This window comes from Notolepis coatsorum (assembly GCF_963971535.1).
Source record: "Notolepis coatsorum genome assembly, chromosome: 6".
NCBI lineage: Eukaryota > Metazoa > Chordata > Actinopteri > Aulopiformes > Paralepididae > Notolepis > Notolepis coatsorum.
In genome coordinates this window covers 50,728,446-50,748,920 of record NC_140170.1, presented here as the reverse complement: position 1 = coordinate 50,748,920, position 20,475 = coordinate 50,728,446, and the positions used below count along the sequence as shown (strand labels likewise).

The following is a 20,475-nucleotide window of genomic DNA, read 5'->3' as shown; positions in this document are numbered from 1 at the left end:
GAAAATGTAAGTAAATTATGTGAGTCATCACAGCATTAGTGGCTGCAATGAGCCTGTTTTGCACTGCACATCTTTTCAAAACGAGGTTGCAGGCTTGATACTGCCACTCTCAAGTCATGCTCAATGTTGAGCTTAGACCTGTGCTTTGCCTTCAGTGAAGCAACAGCTGATAAGATGTGGCGAAGGGAAGAAGGATGCCCACAGCCCTCTGCCCTATGAGTGGATGCTCCCTCTCCACACCAAGCCAGAATTCACTCAGTATCTGAGCTGTAAACCTCAGCCTCAGGGTGGAGTCAGAGGTCATTTCGATGAGTTGCTCCTCTTCAGCAGAGCTGAAATCAGCAGGTGCTGTAGATAGAGAGATACTTTATTTGTAATTAATTGCAAATTAAACACAACACATTTCAGTTTTACAACAATCCATTCCAGCTAGATAGTAGCATATTATTATTATTATTATTATTATTATTATTATTATTATTATTATTATTATTATTATTATTATTATTATTATTATTATTATTATTATTATTATTATTATTATTATTATTATTATTATTATTATTATTATATAATGTACAACATAAATAAAATGTATGTAGCCTACAGCACAAATGTCATAATTAGTCAGTCAATAACATAAAATACCAACCTGCTGCATTGAATGGATCCACCACCCAGTCATACTGAGCACTGTTGTTAGGGAAGTCTTTAAAAAAATCCTCTCAGGGAAGAGATGTGCTGCCTGAGACAGGGGATCACTGTGGTGACTTGAGAAACACTGCTTTCAGCAAACTCAGTCAGGTTCTCAAAGGCATCAGTCTGTTGTTCATCAAGGCGCCTGCCCCACATCTCTAGCTTTCCACTGAATGCAGTGATCTTGTTTGCCAGGTCAGGTAGGTATTTATCGTTGCCTTGAATTGAATTGAATAGAATACTTTATTTAGATGTTTGCAGAAAAAGATCACATGACAGTAAGTACAAGGTCAACTAAATAGGATTAAAAAACCCAAGAAAGCCAATGGCTTGTTTCAATTGGGGTCCTTTTGTAATCAATTCATATTACATTTAGTGACAAACAGACAGACACTAGTCTACTCTAGTTTAGAGTAGACATGACAGATACTAGAAGACAAAAAATATCAACATACCTTGAAGCTGAAGGTTTAATTCATTCAGCTTTCCAAAGACATCGCTGAGATAGGCCAGTTTCATCAGAAATTGTTCATCATTGAACTTGCTTGCAGCTTCTTGCATGCTCTCCTCCTCCAAGAACACCCGAATCTCCTCTCGTAGTTCAAAGACTCGCGACAACACCTTCCCTCGCGAGAGCCACCTTGCCTCGCTGTGAAATAGCACTGCAGAATGGTCAGCTCCCATCTCCTCACACAGCGCAGAGAACAGGTGCGCTTTCAGGGGTCGGGTTTTGATGAAATTTACCACGTTTTTAACTTCTGTCAAAACCTCATTCAGCTCAGGGCTAAGCTGTCTTGACGCTAGCGCCTCTCTGTGAATTTACAGTGCGTCCATTGCGCGTTTGGCGAGACCCCCTTGATGAGCGCCTGTAGCCCCCTCCTTTTCCCTGCCATGGCCTGCATGTATCAACTAGCCTATCACACCAGTCTGCATGTGTCAACTAGCCTATCACACCAGTCTGCATGTATTATCAACTAGCCTATCACACCAGTCTGCATGTATCAACTAGCCTATCACACCAGTCTGCATGTATCAACTAGCCCAGGGGTGGCCAACCAGTCAGAGACTAAGAGCCACAAAAAAATGACTGTGGTACCACAAAGAGCCACACCATATACCAGCGTTTCTCAACTTTTTTTTCAGTCACGGCACCCTTCATGTGTTTATAGGTCTCACCCTCTGGCCTCTGAAGTTGCTAATGTCTTTTCTATTTGGGCCTCACAGGGTTAAAAGTACCCTGTGAGACCCACGGTTGCAAAATTACAAAATCACTTTTAGCCATTTAAAAAAATAATGTTTATTTAAAAAATGTTAAAGGGGAACTATTTTACTATTTCTTTCACTATTTGGGCACTTTTACACAATTCCTGTGAGTCTATGGAACACCTAGTTTTTTTTTTTTTTAAATGCATTGTTTTGTATTTCTAATCAAGTACTAAAAACCGCATTTTTCTACCTCAAGATCTTAAGCCGTTTTGAGGCTGGGCTCCAACCACTGTGTGGCCTGGTGCCAACTGCCACATCAACTGCCACATTATTATGCAGCTGAGAAATCTCTGACATCACAGATATGCACATTTTCAGATGACTCAGTTCAGTGAGGGTGAATATTGTGAGAGGAGAATTGGAAGAATTCGCCAATATGAGAATTAGAGACATATATTCCATTAATATAAGTCCACATAGCTAAGAAACAATGGTAAACACTGAAAAAAGCCATTTATAAGATAGTTCCCCTTTAAGCACATGTATAGTCAATTGGTCCTGTTGTTCAGCCTCACAATGCTATTTGATAGTAAATGTGTTTATATGTCCCACCCTCTGGCCTCTGAAGTTGCTAATTTCTTTTTAATTTGGGCCTCACAGGGTTAACCTCTTAAGCCCGAGATATACAGTAAAGTGTATATTTTCAGCATTATGTTTGTTTACCAATTATTTTAACTGTTATTAGTGAAATATAAGATTATAGAAATCTCAGGGCATTGAGTCGGAAACCGGCGCATATTGACAGGAAAGTGGCACAGCCAAAAGTGAGTGTAGTCTTTTGAAGGAAGAGACTCAGGGCTTTCAAATTTCGAAAAACTACCCTACCCAGCTCACACCAGCCCCTGTCAATCATCTGACTTCTGGATTTACTTTTTAATTTCTCTTATTTTTTGGGATTATCTCCCACAAACCTGAACGTTATTGCCATAAAACAGAACGCAGTTAGTTTCTCTACCTTTCTGTGAACGTCTTGCAAAAAACGGTGTTGCAATATGATGAAGAATGGTGGAGAAATGTACATTATAAAAAAGATGGCAGAATTCAGTACTGTATCTACAAAACCTTCTGTTTAATCATCTTCCCTTTATTCATTTGCTTAGATTTTTCAGGTCTGGTCAATTTTAGCATGGTGTTATTTACAGTCAAAGATAATTTTTTTTTTAAATAGAATTGATATTCTCCTTTGGTTCATTACAATTTACTCAAGCCTAGTAACAGACACACTATTTCTGACACTGATCCATATATGTCCCTAGATTCAGATACTAAGAACATGCAAATGGACCATTTAAAAAAAAATTGTAAATGTTTATTCTACGTCCTTATGGAATGAGTGACATAAAAAAAAAAGTAAAAAAAAAAAAAAGTAAAAAAATAAATAAAAGATTTTTTTTTTTTTTTTTTTAATTTTTTTTTATGGATGGAAGAGCCGCACATTGACGGGCAAAGAGCCGCATGCGGCTCGCGAGCCGCGGGTTGGCCACCCCTGAACTAGCCTATCACACCAGTCTGCATGTGTCAACTAGCCTATCACACCAGTCTGCATGTTAGGTCAGGTGTAGGCTACACTTGCATGCACTGTAAGTATACTGGTGACATAACAGTAATAACAGTTTTATTTTTCAGGTTTCTCGTAATTAGGATGAGAATAGTCCTACTTGGGTAATCCCAGAATAATAGTGTGGACTGGAAGTGTGTGTGTGACGGGGTGGCCTGGGCTTGTCATGTGAGGCTTGATAGAGTTATGTAAACTACAGTAGCTGTTGTCTCTTTGTGTGCATGTGGTCTGTCTTAGAAATTGGGCTTAAGCTTTAAACCACAGCTCACTTTTACCATAATTATATTATAATTAAGATTAAATAAACGAGTTGAAACATGAGATTCTCTCATCTGCTTGATAATTGTAGATCCATAGTAGCCGTTTTACTTTCTGTAGATGACTTATCCACTGTCAGACGTTTGCTATGAATAGGACAAACGTTTTTTAAATATTTGAGGACAGCTAAAATGGCAAAAGTTGTTTTTCTAATCACTTGTATGCTTTTATAAGGTCACATGGAATAAACTGGACTAACTGCATTGGAGTGTGTACAGACAGTCATTATGTTATCAGGCAGACAGACATGTCTCACTGTGGTTCTGTAAATGTTGTAGGTACACTGACTGGGCAGTTGTTGACAGGACAAAGACAGCTATTTGGTACCCGGGTCAGAGGGGAGGTGATTGTCTTGGTGTGGATGCTTTAGTGTGTATATTACAATTACATGGTCTTCTTATTTTCAGTCTGACTTTGGACATGGTAATGTGTTGCAAAAGATAAATAGGTTTAAGTTAAAGTTGCTATATCCCAAATTGTTTACATTTATATAGCAGCAAACAAACTATTTTCTATGTAAAGATATAGTAGAGTAATGGTGTCCTGAGCAGAGAATGAAGTCACACTCCATCTGTGTGTGTTGTTATTCCAGCTTCTCTGTTCTTTGTTTTGGTAGCTGGGCCAATAGGGCCGGCCACGTGTGCATGTTAGTGCATGTATCCCCTCCCTACTTCCCCTGTCCCCATGTGGAATGCACCTGATTGGATAAACAGGTCTCCCAGCTCCCCATTTAAAAAAAGAAAATGGCGGCTTGCTTGTTTGTCAACTTAATTTTTTTCAACCTAAATTTGATTTTATGCGAGGACTAGGCAATTGCTGGATCTTGATTCATATTTGAAAGCCTAGTTTGACAGTTTGATGTGAATTGTGTGAGCCAGATGACTCACTCGTAACTAAACTCTCTTTTTCCACCTAAATGGTTCACTATTATGTTTCTGACAACATTTTAGATGAGAAAACTTGAGCCTAGACTGTATGTTTTAGTCTGAAATGCTGGTGCTCTAGTGACCATTAAAGTGTGGGGGGATGGAGGTTGGGGTTCAAAATTTACATATATATATGTATGTATGTATGTATGTATGTATGTATGTATGTATGTATGTATGTATGTATGTATGTATGTATGTATGTATGTATGTATATATATTATATATGTATGTATGTATGTATGTATGTATGTATGTATGTATGTATGTATGTATGTATGTATGTATGTATGTATGTATGTATGTATGTATGTATGTATGTATGTATGTATGTATGTATGTATGTATGTATGTATGTATGTATGTATGTATGTATATTATGTATGTATGGATGGATGGATGGATGGATGGATGTATGTATATATATTATGTATGTATGTATGTATATATGTATGTATGGATGGATGGATGGATGTATGTTGTATGTATGTATTATTATATATATATATTATTTATGTATGTATATATGTATGGATGGATGGATGGATGGATGGATGCATGTATGTATCCATATATTTATTTATCTGTTCCTTTTGTGTCTGTTTTTTAAAAGATGAAAAGAGAGAGGGGAAGAAAGAGTTGGCAATAAGCTCAAGCTATGGGAGAATTCAATCAGAATCCCATCAAACACACATCACGCTGAACTCTCTCTGACAAGTCATGTGCAGCAAACCTGTCTGAAATGAGAAACAGACATCAACAGGGCTCTCATGTGATGTTTGCTTCAACTCTCAGATTTGATTTGATTTGATTTGATTTGATTGTATTAAGGATCCCCATTAGCTGGTGCCATAGCAACCAGCTAGTCTTCCTGGGGTCCCACACACACAAAAACATACAAAAACAATTATTGTTGCAAAACAAAATGATTAAATGTCAGTACTCAACACACAATGCATAATGAAGCTAACAAATAAGATAGCTAAAATTACATGTGAGCAAAAAGAAAAAAGAAAAAAAACGTTACAGTGTTAAATACTATTTAAGATTATCTTTTAAAGTTAATTTACTGTAAATGCAGCAGAGGTTTTGAGGCAGGTTATTCCAAAGAGTCAATGATCTAAACATAAAATATCTCCTTAAAGTTAAAGCGTTGGTTTTTGGATGATCAACAGACAGACAGACAGACAGACAGACAGACAGACAGACAGACAGACAGACAGACAGACAGACAGACAGACAGACAGACAGACAGACAGACAGACAGACATATAAAGCCATCAAAGAATGGAACAGGTTCCCAGATAATGTAAAAAACGAACTATTGTAGTTTTTCTTAAGTCAAAAACAGTATGTTGGAGGGAGGGTAGAGGAAGGGAGGGGAGGGCTTTTTATGTATGCTTATGTATTCTTTGTACTTTTATTGTATATATGACTACAGATGGAAATTAGCTTCTTGCTAAATCTGGTGCAGCCATCTTCTTGTTTATTTCAAATGATTAATGTATGTGCACTCTGTCCTCTTCATAAACTAAACTAAACTGACAGGCAGACAGACTGACCGACAGGCAGACAGCCAAACAGACAAACAGACTTAAGAGATGTCTTGAAAGAGTTTCAACATTTAAGCATCACAGTATTTAAAGACTACAATAAGTCTGTGCATGTGTGTACTTCTCCTATTACACAGTACCCACTATTAGGTATACCAGTCATTGCTCATAAAATGTCTTGATCCACTCCAATTCATGGGATATTGGGAAACGCCAAAAATCGGACCACTGCTACTGATTTGCCAAGAAAAGTAAGCGAGAGGCCAGCCAGCGTGTGATAACTTGGCATGTGGCTTATCAAAAGTTTATGGTGCACTTGGACTCACATTCCATTCTAGAACCGAATCTGTACAAATATGACAAAAATCTAAATGGCAGGGTCCTGATTTTGGGCTAATTACGATCTTGTTTCCTTGTTAGCTCTACCGTTATTTAATACTTGCTAAATATGAATAAAGTCATTAAAGGGATGGTTGTGATTTTTGGAACCCTAGCCCTATTTCTTACCAATAATGATGTACTAATGCATGCTGTTCCTCATACTAGCTCTGGATAGGTAGCCACAAACCAATGGAAAGTCAATGAGGTGGAGCTCACTGCTATCTACTTTGGGTGCAGCAATGTGGAGTAAATTTCAGTGAGCCTCAGTCAGCTTGTACAGACAGGAGCTCAACCCTATTATATGAGGAACAGCATGGACTGGATTATAATGATCAACATCATCATTGGTAAGTAATAAATAGGGCTAGGATTCCAAAGATCAAACAGTGACCTCTAGGCTTGCGGTTTGTTAATTTTTTTGTTTTGGTCTGACATGTGGGTTGGAGTTTAGTAACTTATTATACTGAATTTCTTCAGACCTCTCTTGGTAGAGCCTGCGGTGTAGCCAGCAGTAGCAACCCCTCCCCTACCCCTACTGAGATCCAACCCACTTACCCACACATCAGCCAAACACAAAGACTGTAAGAAAAAAAAAAGTATGTCGCTGTTTCATTACAGACATTTAAGTGTGAGGCAAATCCTACTTGGTTTAAAAACGTTTGACTCTTTGTACAATGACATTGTAATTAATATCATACTCTATGTCGCCCCCTGTAGGCATGTTACTGCTGGTGCCTGTCCTGGTGGCCCCGCCCCCCACCCCACCTGGCCTGTGCACGGCCTTGAAGACGCTCAACAGCAGCCTGAGCCACAGGAGACGCTACATGGTGAGAAACAGTTCTGCATCATAGTGGTTCTCGCTCGGCGTCACTCATGCACTGTCCTCGCACACGTGCACTGAATAAAATTCCACAATGTACATTTATCCCAGTATTCGTCTGACCACACCCCTCGTTAGCTTACCTTCATAAGCAGGTGTGTGGCCATCTGCTCTCCTCCTTCTCGCTTTCACCACAAGGAGTGCCTTCGGTAGATCCCCACTTGACGTGTTGTTAGTTGAAAAGAGTTGAGACGTGTTTACATTGTGCTTAGTTTTTTCTTCTCTCATAACTATTCAAAAAGAAAAAGCTAAGTCATAATGTCTACCTCGGAGAGTAGACCCACTCTTCACCAGCGGTTCTCCATTCCCGCCTCTGTCGTGCGTGCTGGTGCGGGGCTGCTGCCACTTTCGTGGTTGCCAACCCAGCCCAGGAGACAGCCGATGGATAGTTTGCCTCTCCGAGGAGCCGGTGCATCGGTGCCGTCGCCCCGGCGGTGGCCTGATCTCGACTCTGGTTCCTCTGGTTCCAGGGAATTGTCCGTTGTTGAGCGGCCGGTTCTTTTGGTTCCGGAGGATTTGCGACGCAAGCTTTTCGCGTCTGCCCGTTCACGTCGCAAGATGGTGGCCTGCAGACGCGAACGGCCTGGGTTTGGGGAATTGCTGGAGACCAGCGAGGATGCGTCGGTCTCTGCATGTCCGATGGAAACTGAGGATTTCATGGAAGAGTCGGACGGATTCTTGTTTGAAGGCCCTGTGGAGGCGAGTATCCCTCCCGTCCAGGAAACACCGGAGGGGGGAGAAATGTCTCCTTGGGGCGCCTTGTTCGAGGATGTCGGGGAACCACCTCGGCCTCTTCGGCAGGATGCCCTGCTATCAGCCACATCAGACTGTGGCTCCTCAACCGGTCGAAGCCTGCTGCATGTGAGGGATGCGGGTTCGGTGGAGGAAAGTCAGCAGGGGGAACTGCGGGCGTTGTTTCCCGAGCTCATGGCGGTAGCTGCCGCTGCAAACGGCGTGCCGCTGCCGCAGCCATTGCCTGCTCCTGCCCCCGATGATCTCATAGGTCATCTCTGGCAGCGTCGCCCGGTGAGAGGGGTGGACGTTGTCTACCCATTTTTCCCCTCAATGGGGGCCTATGTTCGTCGGGGCCAGGCGGTGTCTCACATCATGGGACTTACTCCCGCCTACGTACCAGTTACGCGGGTGTCGGGGTTGGTCAAAGGTATGAGAGAGGGCGTGCCACGGCTTGATAGGCCGATGGCCGCTATCCTCTGTCCGGATGTGGTGTGGGAGCCATTATGCAAGCCGGTTCTCCATGGAAGATCGGCTAGGCGATTGGCATATTGGGGTGACCAGTCATTTATCGCTGGTACACAGTCGCTGGCTGCGGCTTCTAACATCGCGCAGCTGGCTAGATTTGTATCAGGGATAATGACGGGCGGCACGGGTCTGACTGAGGTAAAATGCGATCAGATCACCCAGGCGGCAGGAGCTGTCCTGCATCTTTTTTTTTTTAAACTTTGGCCATTTCCCTGGCTCTTTTATACGTTTATCGCATTTATACTTGGTCAAGTTCGACCGACAGAAGCAGGCTGAAAGGGTTCAGATGGGGGGGAAGACACTCTGGGAAAGGCACGGCTGCAGTCCGGGATTCGAACTCGCTCAGCCCCAGATCCGTGACGAGCACGGTTGTCCACGGCGCTGAAATAGCACTTGCGGTACGTGGTGAGCTACTGGAGCTCCCCCACTGCTGTCCTGCATCTTACCCAGGTGCAGGCCATAGCCTCGGGGAAGATGCGCGCCCTGGCCACCCTGACCCAGCGCCACCTTTGGCTGGAGCAGGCTCGAGTGCCAGAGAAGAAGAGAGCCCCTCTTCTGACGGCCGACCTCTCCGATGCTGGATTATTCGGGAAGGCCCTGCAGCTGATGACCTCAACGTGCAGAGAGATGGCAGAGGAGCGGTCCGTGCTCCAGCCCCATTTTCCGCCTCCCGTTCTTGCCGGTGGAGTCAGAAGGCTTCCACGACGTCGAGCTCCCTCCGCCGTGCCTACCACTGCCTCCGCCGCCACTGCTGGCCCCTCCAAGAAGGCCAGGAGGAGAGACGGCGATTCTGCTGCCACCGGCCCATCCACGACCGGAGGAGACGGTAGGGAACGACGTGACCAGCAGCCGATCCACTACCGTCCCTCCGGGGCTTCTCGGGGTGGCAAAACTCGAGCGGCTCGAGGCGGCAGACGCCGCTAAAGTGACTTTTCCCCCTGTGGTCCCCTCTACACCCTCCCCGGCCCCCTCATGATTTTGTGCCGTAGAAATAAATAAAAAGTTCCCTAAAAAGGGGACTATATTATTGGCCAAACAAACTGTGTGTTTCTTCACCAATACATATGATGGGGTTGCGAAATGTGAATCTGCATTATTACATTGAGAGATGAGTCGTGTTGTGTTACGAGATTAAGCAAGGTCTGCAAGCATACACTCAGTCATAGAAAGGTTCTATTAGCCTGACACTCCACATGCAGGTAGAAGCTGGTGGTATGTTCCGTTGCTTGAGCAAAGTAATGTTGATCCACAACACTGTTGTGTTAGTTGCAGTAATACTCGTACACACGCGTTCCACAGCCTGGCCGTTACTCTCTGTCAGTGTTTTTGCTATGTACGACATGGAAAGCGGGTGTAGGATTCACACACACACGACTTGTTTTGTTATAAATCCTGTTCACAGTCTGTGGGTAGCGGGCATTGTATTAGCTTATGCTATACATTGGCATTCTACCGAAGGTCTCAAAATGCTACAGTTGTTTTTGGTGTGTAGGGAAAAAGGGTTTGTGTGAGGGGGTGCCGAATAAACCCCTCCTTCCCACTTGATTGGTTTAGGGGATTTATCTCATTCTGCTGAGCCAGTCAGGGCCGAGCCGTTCAACGTCTTGGCAGGGGGGGGGGTTGTCCTGACACGACTCCTATTACAAACAGGAGTCGTGTACAGGGTTTCCCCCCGTCATAGCATGTACGTTGCTATGGCGACGGCTTCCGTGAGTTAAGATCTTTACGTAAGGTTTGTGGTGTTAAAGTGTCGGGTTAGAGCGTAGGGCTTACGGGTCTGCTACGCTCGATTTTATGTGTAAACTTGAGTCAGTTGGTCACGTGACTCACAGTTGACATGTCTTTTTCATAACTACGACTCATGTGGGAAGGCTTCTGGGAAAGTTCGGTCTATACTCTTTGACAAAAGGAGTGACTGGATGTAAAAATGTAAACAGTTTTTACTCCCAGCTGTGCAGTTTGGGTTTATACTGTTGATGCTTCTTCTTTATTATTATAAAGAGTTGGAGTTGGTTGCATCTCACCCCTCTTGTCGTTCCCCTGGGCGCCTTGGGGATTCAATGAAAGGTCTAAATAGCCTATTTATTGATGTGGATATACCCGACGCACACATAGTGCTAGTTCGGGATGTTCTGTTGGACATTAAGCAACTGACTGGCGCACCTTGGTTGCTTGGGGTTAAAACGGCGTTTTTATAAAGCAACTGGGATGGGGGTTTTCCTCTTCCGACGACCTGTGTGGTTGTCGACGGATTCTCGTTCATATCGGGGGATGATGACGGAATGGATCTGAACATACGTAGAAGGGTTTCACGCCCTGGGGGTGGGCCGCCGGGCGCGGTTCGCACCGAACGTCTGGGTGGCGCCTTCTTTTCATGTCTAAGATCAACACGCATGTCTGCCCCTTCTCCTGGAGTTGGCAGGTCGGCGTGGTTAGGGCACGGGACTGGTTCTGGTCACGCTGGTCCGGATCAGTTGCACCCGTTGTCCGCCGGGGATGCAGATCTGCTGTTCTGGTACCCTGAGGGACTTGGGCTTTTTTCAGGGGGAAAAATGCCAGGTCGGTCCGGGTGTCACAGGGTTAAGCGCTATGGAGCCCTTGTTGGGTACATTGTATTCTACACTGTCGTAATGGCTTACGGCCGTGCCAACCTGTACACGCCCGATCTCGTCAGATCTCGGCCGCCACGCAGGTTGGTCTTGGTTAGTACTTGGTTGGGTGACTTCCTGGGAATACCAAGTACGGGGTGCTTGGGGCTGGTTCTCCATTTCTTTCGCTCTTCTCTTACGCGTGGCGAAGAGGGGCCTGTTGGGGTGGTCTTTGACCTCCTCTGGGGACCCTGTGCTCCCCGTATCGCCGGGCCCGGTCCGAAGTAATGTTTTCGTTGACCCGTAGGCCCGGGATAACCCTGTTGGAAACTGAAACACGGGTACTGCGGTGGTGCCGCAGGTACGTTTTGGAGTTTTTTCCTGAGGGGTTATGGGACCGACCACCGCATAGGGTAATGCCTGGGTGGTTGGTTCTCTGGTGTGTCGGTGCAGTGTCAACTCCCGGGTTGCCCAGTTGAGTGTGCCCCTGCACGTTCGTGACGTCTGCCAATTGTGTCAGCCTTTGCTTTGGGGGAGGTTTGTCATGGTGACGACAACGCCAGCATACGCCCCTTCCGCCGGGGCGGCTGTGTTCAGCTGACCCCTCTGGCGCCTGTCTCGTCCGCAGTCTCCAGGCTCGGGTCAACAGCCTGTTGCCTGGTTTTTTCCCCGGTGCGCTGCCTGCTTCCGTGGTAAGCCTTGTTATTACGGCCGTGCTGACTGCCTGTACTGCAGGGTCAGTGTGCCAGGCGGTGTACTATTGGGGGGACAGGGCCCGCTCGGCTGAGGGGCCTTTGTCCGAATACGCTGGCGATGTGGGGGGCGGGGTCACTCAGTGCCCACCTGGTGGGGTCTTGATGCTGGCATCATGGACTTCTCCGGGCCCCCGTTCCAGGGGGTCCAGTCCCTTTGGTGGGTCTGGGCCTTCCTTCGCGCTCCGCTGCTACGGCCTTGCCACGGGGTTGGGTTGCCCTTGACCCCGTGATTCTGGGGGCAGTAACGAGGTTGTTCCCTCCGTTCGTTCCCGGGTGGCATGCGGGTTGTGCGTGTGTGTAGTCGTGGGGTCAGGCCACGGTCTGCTCACCCTGTGCATTGAGTTGCTTGAGTGCCTCTTCGCACGGTCGGGTCCGTCGCCCTCCCGGGAACCTCCAATAGGGGGGGTGCCCTCCATTAGGGGGGGTCGGGGGGGCTCGGCCCTCCCTGTTCTGATGGTTGTGGGGGGCCTTCAGCGGGGTGTATTTGTCGGCCGATGGCTCTCGCTCGGCCTCCCTTGTGCATGAGTGACGCCGAGCGAGAGCCACTATGATGCAGAACGTTAGGTTATATATGAATATAACCAAGTTCTGTTAATAGTGGTGACGCTCGGCGTCCGACGCCGCTGCAGCCCTTGATCTCACCTTGTGGTGAAAGCTTGGGTAGGAGATGAGCAGATGGCCACACACCTGCTTATGAAGGTAAGCTAACGAGGGGTGTGGTCAGACGAATACTGGGATAAAGGTACATTGTGGAATTTTATTCAGTGCGCGTGCACGTGTGCGAGGACAGTGCATGAGTGACGCCGAGCGTCACCACTATTAACAGAACTTTGTTATATTCATAACCTAACGATATATCCTTTCAAATCACCTCATTAACCATTTACACTACCACGCTACCAAATGGTTAACCCTTTCACTGCGACAATACAGAAGGTTAATAACCCTTTCACTGCCACACGACAACGTGTTAACCCTTTCACTGCCACACTACAGAAGGTTAACCATTTCACTACCACACTACAGGCGGTTGGTAGTGAAAGGGTTAACCTTCTGTAGTGTGGTAGTGAAAGGGTTAACCTTCTGTAGTGTGGTAGTGAAAGGGTTAAATGTGTCCAATGGAGTTTTTGACCACTAGCTGGTGAAGTTGGCACCATAGCGGTGATAGCGCACACCCGCACAGTGGGACAAGTGGGGTCCCCGGAAACTGTATCACGTGTTCTCCCATCACGTGGACGCACGAGTACGTGATGAGCATGGGGGTGACGTAGAACACAAAAAACATGCCCTTGTGCTTCAAATTGATTGGTCGATACGAACCCACCTAAACTAAGTTTACCCAGCAGAAAATGTTATCACATTATACTAAGTATCATATGCCTCGTGCTACAGTACCTCCATTGCCCTGTTACATTGTGTAACTGTCCTATGAAACTCATTATAACGTTTGATATGATTGTATGGTCAGCGACCATTTCCTCAGCAGAACATATGAAGACACATGCAGGGTTCGCACAAGGTCCTTGAAGTGCTTAAAGTGCTTGGTTTTTTACGAAAAAAAGTCAAGGGCTGGAATCCCTTGAAAAAAAGCAATTTCTTTAACCAGGTGCTTAAAAAGTCCTTGAAATTCAAATCAACCATTCGCATTGAAAGTTTTGTTCATCCATGATAAAATTGTTCTGAATCAAGAAATAGATTTTTATTTAAAGTGTAACTAATTGTCGGAAATTGGTTTTAACCTCTTAACGTTAGGTTATGACTATAACCAAGTTCTGTTAACACTAGTGGACGCTCAGCGTCTCATTGCATATATCTCGCTTCAGCATATATACACTGAATAAATTTCAAAATGTACCTTTAAATGCCAGCATTCATCTGGCCACACCCCCATCCGCTTACCTACATAAGCAGGGGTGGTGCCACACACTCATCTCCTTCCCAACAAATTTCACCACAATGAAAAATCAAGGGCCGCAGCGGCGTCTAGACGCTGAGCGTCCACTAGTGTTAACAGAACTTGGTTATAGTCATAACCTAACGTTCTGTATCACACTAGCTCCCGCTCAGCGTCTCATTGCATAATAGGAGCTGAGCGGGAGCTAGAAGCTCGACAAATGTACCCTGCTGAGGCCCCCCACAACCAGGACCGAGCCCCCCCGACCCCCCCTAATGGAGGGCACCCCCCCTATTGGGGGCTTCACGGGAGGGCGACGGACCCGACCGTGCGAAGAGGCACTCAAGCAACTCAACGCACAGGGTGAGCAGACCGTGGCTTGACCCCACGACTACACACACGCACAACCCGCATGCCACCCGGGAACGAACGGAGGGAACAACCTCGTTACTGCCCCCAGAATCACGGGGTCAAGGGCAAACCCAACCCTGTGGCAAGGCCGTAGCAGCGGAGCGCGAAGGAAGACCCAGACCCACAAAAGGGACTGGACCCCCTGGAACGGGGGCCCGGAGAAGTCCATGATGCCAGCATCAAGACCCCACCAGGTGGGCACTCAGTGACCCCGCCCCCCACATCGCCAGCGTATTCGGACAAAGGCCCCTCAGCCGAGCGGGCCCTGTCCCCCCAATAGTACACCGCCTGGCACACTGACCCTGCAGAACAGGCAGTCAGCATGGCCGTAAGCACACAAAAAAGGTTAACCAACGGAAGCAGGCAGCGCACCGGGGAAAAACCAGGCAACAGGCTGTTAACCCGAGCCTGGAGACTGCGGACGAGACAGGCGCCAGAGGGGACAGCTGAACACAGCCGCCCCGGCGGAAGGGGCGTAAGCTGGCGTTGTTGCATGACCAAGCCTCCATTTAAAAAAAAAACCCACCCAGAGGGGTTGAGGAAGAGAAGGCTGACACGATTGGCAGACGTCATGAACGTGCAGGGGCACCCTCAACCGGTGAACCCGGGAGTGGACACTGCTCCAACACACCAGGGAATCAACCACCTTGGTGTTACCCAATGCGGTGGTTGTTCCTATAACCCCTCAAGAAAAAAACTCCAAAACACACCTGCGGGTATACACCGGCTATACCGCAGTACAAGTGTTTCAGTTTTTCAAAAAAGGGTTAACCCAGGCCTACGGGTCGACGAAACATTACTTCGGACCGGGCCCGGTGATACGGGAAGCACAGGGTCACCAGAGGAGGTCAAAGACCACCCCAACAGGCCCCTCTTCGCCATGCGTGAGAGAGGAGCGAAAAAGAATGGAGAACCAGCCCCAAGCACACCGTACTTGGTATTCCCAGGCGGTCTCCCAACCAAGTACTAACCAGGACCAACCTGTGTAGCGGCCGAGATCTGACGAGATCGAGCGTGTACAGGTTGGCATGGCCGTAAGCCATTACGACAGTGCTGTGTAAAAAATTTACCCAACCAGGGTCTCCATAGTGCTTAACCCTGTGACACCCGGACCGACCTGGCATTTTTCCCCCTGAAAAAAGCCCAAGTCCCTCAGGGTACCAGAACAGCAGATCTGCATCCCCGGCGGACAACGGGTTCAACTGATCCGGACCAGCATGACCAGAACCAGTCCCGTGCCCTAACCACGCCGACATGCCTACTCCAGGAGAAGGGGCAGATATGCGTGTTGATCTTAAACATGAAAAGAAGGCGCCACCCAGACGTTCGGGCGAACCGCGCCCGGTGGCCCACCCCCAGGGCGTGAGACCCCTCTACATATGTTCAGATCCATTCCGTCATCATCCCCCAGATATGAACGAGAATCTGTCGATAACCAAACCAGGTCATCGGATTTGGTCGTCGGAAGAGGAAAAACATCCATCCCAGTTGCTTTATAAAAACGCTGTTTTAACCTCAAGCAACCAAGGCGTGCCAGTCAGTCGCCTGTTTACAGAACACCGAGCTAGCACTATACGTGCGTCGGGACACACCCACATCAATGAACAGGCTATTTAGACCTGTCATTGAATCCCCAAGGCGCCCAGGGGAACGACAAGAGGGGTGTGATACTTCCTAACTCCAACTCTTTTTAATAGAAAAGAAGGAAGCACCAACAGTATGTATCCCAGTCTACACAGCCGGGGGTAAAAAAATTCACATTTTTACATCCCACCACCCTCCCATAGGAAGGAGACGGGAATCCCCAGAGAGACTTCCCACGCGAGCTGTACAGATTGAAAAGAATATATTGCACCTTGAGCCATGTAAAAAATTGGTTTTAGGGCTCTCCGGGGAGGAGGCACTGAACCCATACACACTCAATAATCGAATTGAATCGAATACATACACAATAGAGTAGGACTCCTTCTAGAGGGTCCACTCACCTTGACAATCTGAGGAGGAGGCTCTGTACTCTGAAGGAGGCTCCCTCCTCACGGAAGGAGTCCCAACTCACAGAAGGCCCGAATGCGTCTACCTTAATGATAAGCAAGCAGTGCAAAAATGCGGAAGCATTCGTCACCGCACGCCACTACGGTAAAGCGCCTTTCTTTTCAGGCCCGCTTTGGGAGCTGTCGCGCGGAAATAGGCTGTCTATTGCCATTCTCTTTGACAAACTCTAACCTTAACCAGCTCCTTAACAGCGCCTAAACTTAACCGTTCTAACCTTAACCAACTCCGAAACAATGCCTAACCTTAACCTTAACCTTAACCATGCCTAACCTTAACCATAGAAAGAATATTGCCATTCTCTTTGACAAACTCTAACCTTAACCAGCTCCTTAACAGCGCCTAAACTTAACCGTTCTAACCTTAACCAACTCCGAAACAATGCCTAACCTTAACCTTAACCTTAACCATGCCTAACCTTAACCGGCGAAAGAATACACGTTAAAAAAAAATCACGTTAAAAAAAATATATTTTATGGGATTCGAACTCGCCAGCAAACGAGCTGTAGGATCCACAGCCATGCAGTGTTGCCAATTGAGCTATTTCTCGATACTGAATAAGGGGCGGTGACTTATATATATTGAGCTCCGCTCGTGTCGAACCAAGGCGGGATCTCATGCGCATGCGCGGGCACCTCGCGCGAGCACGCCGGCGCACGCACGCACCTGAGCGAGCACGCCGCCGCCGGTGCACGCACCTGGGCGCTGGGCGGCGGAAAATGAAAGGCGCATTACCGCACGCCACTACGGTAGAATGCTTCCGCATTCTTGCACTGCTTGCTTATCATTAAGGAACAGGCGGCCCGAATAGGAGCTTGGTGAGGAGGAGCCCTGACCACCCCCCGAAACAGATCCATCACATGGACCTGAACAGCACACGGAAGTCCTACCAACAGAGACGCGCACGGTGACGTACTCTATGGCGGGGGAATTTCTGCGGTGCACACGCCCAATATTCCAAGCCGTGGGACCAGGAAACTCCCCCCCCCCCCCTCACCCTGTAACGTGCCGAACCGCAACGTGACAGGAACCTTGAAGGACAGGTGGGTTTACCCCTGACCAACAGAAAAAAGGGGGAGGAAAGGTTACCAGTTCACCCCTTTACGACCCCACACCCATGATACGATGTAATGACAAAAAGAGAGTATGACACAGTCATAGTCAGCTCCATGAAGCGTCTGACAGCTTCACACAGCGCATGAGCTAACCTGCTATCTGATTTTTACTAAGGAAAAAACACAGAATAGAGAGGGCTCTCCAAGAGCCCCGGTACCAAACTTACACATGTGCTTCTGTGGCCAGTCCAACCCAGTTGTAGGTCACATGACACACACAACCCATCATCACCTACAAAAAATGGCAAAAACACTCTACAGAGGAACGCCGTTTTTCATAATGAGAGAATACATAATTCTCGATTAGTATCGGCCTTGCTAAGCACACACGAAAGCGACCAAACAATCTTTTCTTTTAGGAAAATAAAGTTTCTCCAGCAGTTTTAGCACAACCTCAGCAATCAAGCTAAGGGTTACATCGCATCCCTACCACACAGTGACACAATGTAGTGCAACAACATGTCTGAGAGGAGGATGAAGAAGTCCCCAGGGAACCGGGGGGAAACACAATCCTCCTACTTTACCCTTAATACGGCCAGTTAAAACAGGAAAACCTGTTAATATGTGAACACACTGTTCATTGTCATTACAGGCTGAGAAAAGAATCATTCTTTACTCATTTGTCACTAAGCATAGCTTTATAGGTTACTTAACCCCCTTAGTTGTGAGTACACGGTACATATAAACACACATGATGTTTCTCAACACAACAAACCAGATCATTTTCACATCTGTAACAACCCGATTTGCATGGAGAAGCTAAATACCAGTGACAAGACAATTCACACATAACTCGCGTCGTATCCTAAATGTAGTGCAGCAACACTCGTTTTGAAAAACATCGTTATTTACAAAACATTTAGAAGGGAAAGCCAGAAGAAGTGTACAAGGTCTGGTCAGGCCTTGCCTACCCGGAGCGTAGATCAAGCGAAGTGCAGTCTCAAGGCACCGAAGTAAACACAGCCGTTCTGTGTTGTTGACCCGGCCAGCGTCGCCGCTCCAACCCGTCGCTACGGTCCCCTTTGTTGACGCAGTCCTTGCCGTCCTGGCTCAGGGCAGGGTCGACAAACATCCTCTGTCAAAGATGACGTCGTAGTCAAGAGTGTTTAAAACATGTTATAATCAAAGCACGTTCAACAGTGTAGCATTAAGCTAACGGCCGTTCTAACCGTCGGGCGCTACCGCCCCTGCCCGCGAGACGCAGAGTGAACGGCGCACGCGACCAGAGGGGAGCTTCGAATCCCCCCCGCCTCTCCCCGTGAGGGAGAGGGGAGTTGGGAACCGCGGCGGTGCGCGAGGGGCCGGAGCCACCCCGCGCTGGGCCTCGGCTGATAGCAGCAAGCTAACGTTTCCTAGCCTAACCTAGGTAGGCCACCTAGTGATCACAGCAGGCTAGCGCCGCAGCTAACAGCTGACTGGCTAACAGTAGGCCACCACTAGCACGTAAGCTAAGCAGCTATCACTTGAACTTGTACACAATGATATAACACTCACCCAGACAGGCCGCCGTTCTGAAACCCTCCTCACTTTTTAAGAGAAAAGAGAAACAAGATGTTAACACAGTTTTACAACAGTGTTTTTACCAACACCCGATGGAGCCAGCACAATACCCAACTGGCCTGTGTAGCTGACTTGAACACAGATCTTCCGCTAACGAACATCTATGCCCATATCTCCTCGTGAGGGAATACTCTCATTTGGATATGAAAGATGGGGCCTAACACGGTGACAGAGAGACATCCACTCGTCCAGAAAACACAGGGATCACCAGTGTTAATGGTCGTGGCCCACTAGTTAAACTATAATGGGCTTCAGATCAAGGTCTTCCGCTGTTGCCTAAGAGGCTGAACAAAATACCTTAATCTGGGGCCGGTGTTCGTAAACTTTGTCAGTTAGCCCCCATAGCACTAACAGACAAGTGGAGCCGCAAGCAAAACAGTACTCACCAACCTGAAACCCACCGCTTCTCACAACAGCGGCGCGTCCTACAGTTCAGCTGTGTCCTGAAAGGTTTCACCCCAACCAACACAGCAAGGAACTGCAGTTGAGAGGCATGCAGCGGCGTGCTCCCAATACGAAAACCGGTGGAGGTTTTTAGAATGATCACCATCTTCCAGACACTCCAGTGACGAAGACAATATCGCCGTATTTTCTCGAAAATAGTGAGAGAGAAAATAAAGATATGATGTCAACGTATCTCCTTGTTCTTCCTTTCCTCGTAAACATTGCTCTTCCAGCCAATATTTTTCTCCACGTCAAGTGGGCATATGAGCAACACGTTGCTTGTGATGAAATTTGAGAAGGAGATGAGTGTGTGGCACCACCCCTGCTTATGTAGGTAAGCGGATGGGGGTGTGGCCAGATGAATGCTGGCATTTAAAGGTACATTTTGAAATGTATTCAGTGTATATATGCTGAAGCGAGATATATGCAATGAGACGCTGAGCGGGAGCTAGTGTGATACAGAACAGGCGCCTCCAAAATTGGCCATTTTTGTTTTCGTTTTTGAGGAGTGCATACTTTTTTTGCAAACCAAAACAACATACTTTATACTTATAGCACATGCATGCGCCTGGTCTCTTTTGAAAGATGACATTCTGAAGTTTCTGATTCCAGAAACAAAATTCACTTTTAGTGCTAACGTAATAGAGTAACATAGGTCTGAACTTGAGTTGTAGAAAAACGTATTACTCAAGTTTTTCTGTAGTAGTTAGTAGTATTTCCCAGAAGGTGGTATGGCTTAAAGAAAGTACATGTCCAAATTTCATAAAGATCCATTCAGAAATGAGTGATTAGGAGTGATTTTGGTAAACTGTGTACTCAGT

At 46.8% G+C, this 20,475-nt stretch overlaps 1 protein-coding gene across 2 annotated transcripts in view; it reads left to right on the top strand.

The window, feature by feature from the left end:
- il34 (interleukin 34) overlaps window positions 1–20,475 on the top strand; it is a 157,594-nt gene that overhangs the window by 102,693 nt on the left and 34,426 nt on the right. For both annotated transcript variants that reach the window (XM_084317204.1, XM_084317203.1), the window contains one exon: window positions 7,416–7,525. In XM_084317204.1, the coding sequence (XP_084173330.1) occupies window positions 7,418–7,525 (108 nt within the window). In that variant the 5' untranslated portion in view covers window positions 7,416–7,417. The remainder of the gene's footprint in view (window positions 1–7,415; window positions 7,526–20,475) is intronic.